Source organism: Theropithecus gelada, chromosome 16 (genome assembly GCF_003255815.1).
Source record: "Theropithecus gelada isolate Dixy chromosome 16, Tgel_1.0, whole genome shotgun sequence".
Classification (NCBI taxonomy): Eukaryota; Metazoa; Chordata; class Mammalia; order Primates; family Cercopithecidae; genus Theropithecus; species Theropithecus gelada.
In genome coordinates this window covers 58,902,982-58,913,298 of record NC_037684.1, presented here as the reverse complement: position 1 = coordinate 58,913,298, position 10,317 = coordinate 58,902,982, and the positions used below count along the sequence as shown (strand labels likewise).

General features: G+C 44.5%; 1 protein-coding gene across 1 annotated transcript in view; it reads left to right on the top strand.

Moving 5' to 3' along the window:
* The first annotated feature begins 1,963 nt into the window (after positions 1-1,963).
* METTL16 (methyltransferase like 16) overlaps positions 1,964-10,317 on the top strand; it is an 82,267-nt gene continuing 73,913 nt past the window's right edge. Inside the window, exons 1-2 of the mRNA XM_025363086.1 lie at positions 1,964-2,123; positions 9,563-9,690. Coding sequence (XP_025218871.1) covers positions 9,563-9,690 — 128 coding nt within the window. The 5' untranslated portion in view covers positions 1,964-2,123. The remainder of the gene's footprint in view (positions 2,124-9,562; positions 9,691-10,317) is intronic.

Genomic DNA, 10,317 nt, shown 5'->3' with positions numbered 1-10,317 from the left:
AGAGAGACCCAGTTCTTTCAGCAGAACCAGCCCCCACTTGATGCTATGACCACTGGCAAGACCAGCAGAATGGCTGGCCTAATCACAGCCCAGATTGCAGAACTGTGACCAAATAAAATGGTTGTTGTTTTAAGTCTTAGTTTTGGGGCGGTTTGTTACACAATAGATTATGAAAACACCTCCTCAGCTTTCTTTGAGTGACTGCTGGTACACTCACTTGTGCATAAGGCTGAAGTCTCAATTCCTTAATCCTTAGTATCTCCCAATTTTATCGCAATAGTTTGCCAGAAGCGTTCACATTAACGATGAGGACGTAGGCAGGCCCTTTTTTTTTTTTTTTTTTTTTGAGACGGAGTCTTGCTCTGTGCCCCAGGCTGGAGTACAGTGGCGCGATCTCGGCTCACTGCAAGCTCCGCCCCCCCGGGTTCACGCCATTCTCCTGCCTCAGCCTCCCGAGTAGCTGGGACTACAGGCGCCCGCCACCACGCCCAGCTAATTTTCTTGTATTTTTAGTAGAGACGGGGTTTCACCGTGTTAGTCAGGATGGTCTCGATCTCCTGACCTCGTGATCCGCCCGTCTCGGCCTCCCAAAGTACTGGGATTACAGGCTTGAGCCACCGCGCCCGGCCGCCTTTTTTTATTTTTTTATTTATTTTTATTTTTTATTTTTAAATGGAAAGAGGTACTAGGTCCAGAGGCTGACTTTAGCCCTCACTTTGTTACTACTTGTATACCTTTTGAAAGTCACTAACCTTTCTATCTCAGCCGCAAACTGGGGGAGATTTATATTCACTCCACTTACAAGAAGGTAAAATCAGTAGAAATGAGTTTAAAAGAAATTGAAATGCATTAACAGAGCTTCCAGCTTAGGACAGGCAGACTTGATGTCATCCAATTTTTTTATTATTTATTATTTATTTATTTATTTATTGAGACTGCGTCTTGCTCTGTCTGCCAGGCTGGAGTGCAGTGGTGGAAACTCGGCTCACTGCAGCCTCGACATCCCGGGCTCAAGTGATCCTCCCACTTCAGCCTCCCACCTCAGTCCCCCACGTAGCTGGACTTCTGGCGCACCACTACCACGCCCGGCTAATTTTTGTATTTTTTGTATTGACGGGTTTTCGCCATGATGCCCAGACTGGTCTTGAACTCCTGGGCTCAAGAGATCCGCCCACCTTGGCCTTCTAAACTGTTGGGATTACAGATGTGAGCCACGGCATCCGGCCTCTGAGTGTAAGATCTTGAACAAACCACTTAATAGCTCTGATCCACCTGGGCACGGTGGCTCACACCTGTAATCTCAGCACTTTGGGAGGCCGAGGCAGGCGGATCACCTGAGGTCAGGAGTTCGAGGCCAGCCTGGCCAATATGAAGAAACCCCATCTATACTAAAAATACAAAAATTAGCCGGGCGTGGTGGCGGGTTCCTATAATCCCAGCTACTTGGGAGGCTGAGGCAGGAGAATCGCTTGAACCCGGGAGGCGGAGGCTGCAGCGAGTCAAGATCGCGCCACTCTACTCCAGCCTGTGCAACAGAGCGAGACTCCATCAAAAAACAAACAAACAAAAACCTCTGATCCTCAGTTCTTTAGCTGTAAATGAGAGTACTCTTCCCCACCCCAATGAATCTCTTATGATTCAGTGAGTGAGACATCGCCTGAGGACACACCTGTTGCACAAAAAGCGCTCACCGCACGCCATGACGCCCAAGTCTCATACCCTTATCTTCATAACCTGTCCAATCCCAGTGGGAGTGAGAGGTCAGTCTGCAGCACGGCCCTGAAAACTTGTTTCTTTTTCTTTTAAGTGCTTTCCCGCGAATTCGAGCGCAGGTCCTCCTCCTGCCATACCGCAAAGGACTCCGCTTGCCACCACGCCCCCGCCTTCTGTCAGGAGCAGCCAACTCCAGGTCTCGCGACGGTTTCTTCTTTCTTCAGGATCAGCCACAGGTCGCGCGAGAGGGATTTGTCCAATCATGAGGCTAGATGGCTTCACAAGATGGCGGCGCGCTGGGAGCGTATCCTCTGCGTTTCTAGGAGTTTCGCTCTGCGGCTTCTTTAAGATTCTAGGGTTGTACAGGCCCACGCCAGACACGACGTCTGGCAGGAACCTCGGCCTCAGAGGTGGGTCACTTATATTTCTCACGCAGATCTACTATCATGGGTCACTTAACCTGTGGATCACCCGGGTTCCTCATTCTTGAGTTTTGGGCTAGTGAGGTGCCGACTTCGGGGTCTAGGAGGGGAGACCTGATGTGGCTGCGTGTGCGCACGCGGGGGTGTTTGAGAGTGGATGAGTGGGAGGAGTTGGCGAATAGAATAGAGACTAGGATTGAAGTAGGAAAGACTCCCCGGGGTTTAGGAGGTTTAGAGAAATCCAAAACTGAGGCGGGAAGACAAACTGAGCGGATGAGATGAGGGCGTGGAAAGAGTGGAAGAGATGGAGAAATGGCAGTGGCAGGACTAGTGGGAAAAGTCGAATTTATGAGAGAAGGCGAAGAGAGAAGATGTAGATTGGTGTTGAGGTGGGAGGGATCTGTGCAGAAAGAATATTAAGTTTTGAAATTGGAATTTAGACTATTTTACAGGCCATGTATTAAGAGAATGGTAGTTGAAGAGGGTTAATGGTCAAGAGGAACCAAGGAAACAAGCATGGAGATGAGAAAGAAAAAAAAAAGTGAAAGCCTCATTCTCAGGGTTCTACTATTAACTGTAGCTTTCTGGACTGGCTCAAGTAACCAGGAAGAAAAGTTTCAGTCCTTGGAGTGAGCTTTTTTTGAAACTCAATGAGGGAGCTTTGTGTCAGTGGTCCGGACGTCGTGCTTTCAATCAACAAATACTTGAGTGCCTACTCTCTCAGGCACTATTTTAGGCGTTGGGATATGCAATGAACAAGACAGACAAAATATTTTCGCTCTTGAACCTTACTGACGGGAGATTTTTTTAAAGTAAAATATATGGAATGTCAGATGGGTAAATTCTGTGTCGAAAATTGAAGCTGGAGCCTGGGTAGCAAAGCCAGACTCCCTTTCTACAAAAAATGAAGTAAATTAACCAGGTACAGTGGCCTGTGCCTATAGTCCCAGCTACTTGGGAGGCTCAGGCGGGAGGATTGCTTAATCTCAGAAGTTGGAGGCTGCAGGGAGCTATGATTCCACTATTGCATTCTGAGCAACAGAATGAGACACTGTCTCAACAAGAAGGAAAAAAAAAAAGTTGATGCCCAGTTAAACTCTGAAGAATAGGATATATTTAGCTAAGAACCCATTGCCCATATTGGGAGGTTAGTTAGAAAAGAGGTGGTTGTATTGACTCATTCTGTATCTGTTCTGACCAGAAAAGTTGAATAATGTAGGAAATGAATTGAATCTGCCGTATCTATAATTTAATTTGTTTCACATATATTCAGAGTATCGTGTTGTGTGTGCACTGTGTCAGCTATGTAGTCTGTAGAATTTTCCTTAATGTGTTACAGAGCCCTCACATGCCACTGCCTCTTTAGTCACTGTTAGGGTATGGTGACTATAGTCAGCAACAATGTGTATTTCAAAATAGGTAAAGAGAGGGCTTGAAATGTTACCAACACATAGATATAAAAAAAACTTAAAGTGATGAATACCCCACATACCCTGACTGAATCATCACACATTCTATGCGTGTAACAAATACCCCATAAAGGTCACATGTCCCCCATAAATAGGGAAAATATTTTCTATCAGCTTAAAGAAATTACTCTTAGTTTTCTTTTTTGTTGCTTGCCAGAATCACAAGAAAGGACATTTTCTCTTCTTTTTCTTTTTTTTCCTTTTTTGAGGCAGAGTCTCACTGTCACCAAGGCTGGAGTGCAGTATTATTATCTCGGCTCTCTGCAACCTCCACTTCCCGGGTTCAAGTGATTCTCCTGCCTCAGCCTCCTGAGTAGCTGGGATTAGAGGCACCCACCACCATGCCTAGCTAATTTTTTTTTTTTTTTAAGACGGAGTCTTGGTCTGTCGCCAGGCTGGAGTGCGGTGGTGTGATCTTGGCTCACTGCAACCTCCACCTCCCGGATTCAAGTGATTCTCCTGCCTCAGCTTCCCGAGTTGCTGGTACTTCAGGCAGGCGCCACCACACCTAGCTAATTTTTGTGTTTTAGTAGAGACAGGGTTTCACTGTGTTGACCAAGATGGTCTCCACGTTGGCCAGGCTGGTCTCACGAACTCCTGAGGTGATCCTCCTGTCTTGGCCTCTGAAAGTGTTGGGATTATAGGCGTGAGCCACCGTGCCCAGCCAACACTTTCATTTTTGATATTTTCTTTTTAATAAAGTCTATTATTTGTATTTGTTTATTTTGAGACAGGATCTCATTGTGTTGCCCAGGCTGGACTGGAACTGCTGGGTTCAAGCCATCCTCAGCTTCCGTAGTAGCTAGGACCACAGGCACGCACCACCTTGCCCAGTTGATGTTTTCTTGAGGACTGGGGGCCATCCTCGTTTTATGCTCCTCTCTTTCCTGATGGTCAGTAAAAGGTATGTCAATGCTAGGAAATTAAAACAGGTATATAGTCAGTTTTAGTCATAGTGTAAGGGGCAAAATGTAGTAATGGTATGCTGAAAAACTTTCAGGTGACTACTAATCCCCTCAAATTCTGAATTGTTTACTCAACAAATATTTATTGTATAGAAGTTGCTGGGGGTATAGTGAAGATTAGGATAGATATGGTTGCAGGTCTGTGTGTGACATATGCAAATTAATTACACACCCAGTAGTAAACTGAGGATCTCTGAGGGAGAAGCAGCACAGGGTGCTTTGAAAGCATGTAGATGGGCATCTGATTGGATTGTGGGGTCAGAGATAAGCCTGCCTGAGAAAAATGATGCTTAGGTTGTGATACGAGGAGCTAGTGGGCCTTCAGAGGTGAACGGCGATGGTGGGAGGGTGAGGAGAGTCTTGCAGGCAGTAAGAATAGGAGATGGTGAGACAGACTACCATGCAGCAGAGAGAAAGTGGAAGAAGACCAGTGTGTCTGGAAGGGGAAAGTGGCAACAAATGAAGTTGGAGGGACAGATAAGGCCTGGATTATGCCTGCCTTGTTAATGATTTCAGACTTTATTAGCCTAAGAGCTTTGGGACGCCACTGAAGGGATTTAATAAGGAAATGTTCACATTTGCATGGGGGGAGTGGCTTGTCTGCTGAATGAAAAATGGCTGAATGAAAAATGGCAAGACTGGTTATGAAGAGATCAGTTTGAGACTCTTAGAGCAACCCAAGAAAGACGTGATAATGACCTGGGCCAGAGAGGTGGTGTTGTGAAGGGTGAAGAACGGGATAAGGTCAATAAATAATTGGGAGATAGATAGTATTCAGGACATGGTGTGTTGTGAATGGGAGAGGCAGCATGGAGAAGGTGTTGAAGATTTTTGATGTGTGTATCACAAGAAAGATAGCAGTGCATTCGGTGAGGCAGGGAAGATGAGGAGGACCAGTTTGGGGTGGGTAGAAGTGATTTAATTTTGCGCATATTGTACATGTATTTTTGAGCCCTTCAAGTGAGAAATATGGTAGGCAGTTGGATATGTGATTTGGAAAAGTCTGGATTGAAGACAACGCTTCTTTTTTGAAATTGGTTTAATTTCCAGTGTAGGAAGCTGTCAAAAAGCCATCTGAAATAGCATTGACAGATTTATGACTATGTAACAAAGATTGCAAAGGAAAAATATTTATTGCTAGGAGATGTTATAATAGAGGATTTGTCTTAACTGGGGAGATTAGGGAAGGAAAGATCTTTTCAGAAGAAATGCTTGAACTGTGAGCCCAAGGATGACTAAGAATTCGCCAACTGAAGAGAGGGAGGGAAGAACATTACAGATAAAAAGAATAGCCTGCATAGGAGGCTGAGGCAGGAGAATCGCTTGAACCCGTGAGGCAGAGGCGGCAGTGAGCCAAGACCGCGCCACTGCACTCCACCCTGGCAACAGAGTGAGACTCCATCTCAAAAAAACAAAACAAAACAAAACAAAACCCAAAAAGAATAGCCTGCATAAAGGCCGTGTGGTCAGGGTGGAAGGACACAAAGAGCAAGGGCATGTGACTTAAACTGAGTGGTGAAAAGATAGGCAAGGCCAGGTCGTGTAGGGCCTTGTATGTAGGCTGAAGTGATGTTTTTTATTTTATCTTAAGAGTAAGGTTTTGAGCAGGTGGACATAGGGGAAGGACATACTGAGATTTGTGTTTAGAAATGATCACTGCGCGGTGGAAGGAGGGATAGTGAGAACAAGAGTGGATATGGGGAGACCAATTAAGAGGCTACTGTAAACCAGGTGGAGTGGGGCACACCTGTAGTCTCAGCCATTTGGGAGGCTGAGGTGGGAGGATTTCTTGAGCCCAGGAGTTCAAGTCTGGCCTGGGCAATGTAGTCTCTAAAATAAAATAAAGATAAATAAATAAAAAGGCTGTTCTGGCCGGGCGTGGTGGTTTACAACTATAATCCTAGCACTTTGGGAGGCTGAGGCGGCAGGATTGCTTGAGGCCAGGAGTTCAAGACCAACCTGGCCAATATGACGAAACCATGTATCAAAAAAAAAAAAAAAAAAAAAAAAAAAAAAGGCCTCTGGGCTTAACATTGTTGGGGACAGGGAAAAATAGATTAATTTAAGAGGTATTTAGCAGGTAAAACCTACAGGAGTGGTGATTTCTTGGATATGAGAAACTATCAGGTGACTCCTAGATTTTTGGCTTACATAATACTGTTTAGAAGAATGATCATTATTTAAAAAATAGAAAATAAAGATATTAAGAAAATAAAAGTCACTTCCACCCAGAGAGCTATACATATATAATAGTAAACTATTTTTAAAATTACCAACTACCTGGAGATTTACTAAGCCATTATAATAGTTTCTCTTTCAGTTTTTATTTCTTGCTATATGTACATTTGCTTTTATTTCTTGTTGTAATCTGGAAGAAGACAAAATTATATTTGTTTTCATTTGGTTTTAGCTACCTAGGAATGACAAGGTTGAAACTTTAAGTTGGAATCAAAGATATTTTTTCAAACTTTGGTGACATTGTGGTGCGTTACCAAATATTCAGTCCTTGTAAGGACACTGTAAAAGCTAACCTCCAGGCTCGGTGTGGTGGCTCATGTCTGTAGCTGTAGCACTTTGGGAGGCTGAGGCAGGAGGATCATTTGAACTCAGGAGTTGGAGACCAATCTGGGCAACAAAGGGAGACCCGATCTCTACAAATAATAAAATTAAAAATAAATTAGCCAGGCATGGTGGCACGTACCTACAGTGCCAGCTCCTCAGGAGGCTGAGATAGGAGGACTCTGAGCACCGGAGGTCGAGGCTGCAGTGAGGTGTGATTGTGCCACTGCACTCCATCCTGGGCAACAGAGTGAGAGCCTGTCTCAAAACAAGCAAAACAAAACAAAACTAACCTCTAACTTATATCCTTGGCTATGGATCATATAGACAGACTGTGTTCTGTCACTTTGATGCTTTTTTTTTTTTTTTGAGACGGAGTCTCGCTCTGTCGCCCAGGCTGGAGTGCAGTGGCGCGATCTCGGCTCATTGCAACCTCCGCCTTCCGGGTTCATGCCATTCTCCTGCCTCAGCCTTCTGAGTAGCTGGGAGTACAGGTGCCCACTACCACGGCCGGCTAATTTTTTGTATTTTTAGTAGAGATGGGGTTTCACTGTGTTAGCCAGGATGGTCTCGATCTCCTGACTTCGTGATTCGCCTTCCTCAGCCTCCCAAAGTGCTGGGATTACAGGCGTGGGCCACCGTGCCCAGCCTGATGCTCTTAAAGGAATAATTTTCAGCTTTCTTCCCTTGATTTAAAAAAAAAATTCACTCTTACGTTGTCTACATTTTTAAAATTATGGAAAAATAAACATAAATATACCATTTTGGCCATTTTTAAGTGTACCATTCAGTGAGATTAAATGTATTAATTCTCTTGTGCAACCATCACCTCTATCTCCAGAACTTTGTCATCATTCCAAAGTGAAACTCTGTACCTATTAAACAGTAACTCATTCTTCCCTCCCCCAGCCCCTCATCACCTCTATTCCACTCTCCGTCTGTGTGATAAGTTTACCTCTTCTGGCCGGGCGCGGTGGCTCACGCCTGTAATCCCAGCACTTTGGGAGGCCGAGGCGGGCGGATCACAAGGTCAGGAGATCGAGACCATGGTGAAACCCCGTCTCTACTAAAAATAGAAAAAATTAGCCGGGCGCAGTGGTGGGCGCCTGTAGTCCCAGCTACTCGGGAGGCTGAGGCAGGAGAATGGCGTGAACCCGGGAGGCGGAGCCTGCAGTGAGCCGAGATTGCGCCACTGCACTCCAGCCTGGGCGACAGAGCAAGACTCCGTCTCAAAAAAAAAAAAAAAAAAAGTTTACCTCTTCTGGGTGCCTCATATAAGTGGAAGCATACAATATTTGTCCTTTTGTGTGTGGTTTATTTCCCTTAGCATCATGTTTTCGAGGTTCTTCCATGTTGTAGCGTGTATCAGAATTTCATTCCTTCTTAGGGCTGCGTGATATTTATTGTATGGCTATACCGTATTTTGTTGATCCATATTGATTGTATGGATATTCCATATTTTGTTGATCCATATTTAGTGTTTGGATAATACCGTATTTTGTTGATCCATATTTAGTGTTTGGATATACTGTATTTTGTTGATCCACGTTTTGTTTATCCACATTCATCTGCTGATGGACACTCGGGTTGTTTCCGACCTTTTCACTCTTGGGAATGATACTACTGTGAACACTGCTGTTCAAATATCTGTTTTAGTTCCTCCTTTCAGTTCTTTTGGGAATATACCTAGGAGTGGAATTGCTGAATCAGATAGTAATTCTATGTTTAGCTTTTTAAAGAACCGCCAAGCGTTTTTCGACAGCAGCTGTGCCACTTCACATTCCACCAGAATGCACGAGAGCTCCAATTTCTTCACATCCTTGCAGAACACTTGTTGTTTCTGTTTTTTTAATTTTTAATTTTTGGTTTTTTGTTGACGGTAGCCATTCTAGTGGGTATGAAGTGGTATCTCACGTGGTTTTGATTTGTATTTCTCTAATGACTTAATGATGTTGAGCATCTCTTCATGTGCTTATTTGTTGTATATATTTTTAAAATGTAGTTTCTACTTTCTCACTTGATCGGCAAAGACATGTTGGCTATAAGTATTAACTTGGCATCCACAGCTTTCCCCACTGATTTTTTTTTTTTTTTTGAGACGGAGTTTCACTCTTGTTGCCCAGACTAGAGTGCAGTGGCACAATCTCGGCTCACTGCACCCTCTGCCTCCTGGATTCAAGCAGTTCTCCTGCCTCAGCCTCCCGAGTAGCTGGGATTACAGGCTCCTGCTACCACGCTTGGCTACTTTTTGTATTTTTAGTAGAGGCGGGGTTTCATCATGTTGGCCAGGCTGGTCTCGAACTCCTGAATCAGGTGATCCACTTGCCTTGGCCTCCGAAAGTACTGGGATTAGAGGCATGAGTCACCGCGCCTGGCCCCCATTAATGGTTTTTAATAAATATGCTGATTTTCTCTCTCTCTTTCTCTCCTTAAGATGGCTCTGAGTAAATCAATGCATGCAAGAAATAGATACAAGGACAAACCTCCTGACTTTGCATATCTGGCATCCAAATATCCAGATTTTAAGCAGCATGTTCAGATAAATCTGAATGGAAGAGTGAGGTAGGTAACGGATGAAAACTTACCGTATTATTCTTGTGTGATTCAAATGGATACGATATAATAGAAAGCCCACCTGAGTGTTATTCTGAGACATTCGATTAAACTTCCCATGCGACCTAGGACAAATCGCTTAACCTCTCTTGGTCTCAGCTTTTTAATGTATAACATTAGAGGAATTGACCAAATGCACTTCAGTTTCCTTCTGGAAAAATTCTCGTGATGTCCGAATTATTGCTTACCCTACAGAAATCCCAGAGTGACTGCAGAGACTTAGGGTTGTGCTCTTCGTGATCTAAAACTTAGTGACTGGTAGGGATCTAAAGACTTTTTTTTTTTTTTTTTTTTTTGAGACAAAGTCTCGCTCTGTTGCCCAGGCTGGAGTGCAGTGGCATGATCTCGGCTCACTGCAACCTCTGCCTCCCGAGTTCAAGCGATTCTCCTGCCTCAGCCTCTCGAGTATCTGGGACTACAGCTGCACGCCACCACGCCCAGCTAATTTTTTGTATTTTAGTAGAGACAGGGTTTCACCATGTTGGCCAGGATGGTCTCCATCTCCTGACCTCGTGATTTCCCTGCCTCAGCCTCCCAAAGTGCTAGGATTATAGGCGTGAGCAACCACGCCCAGCC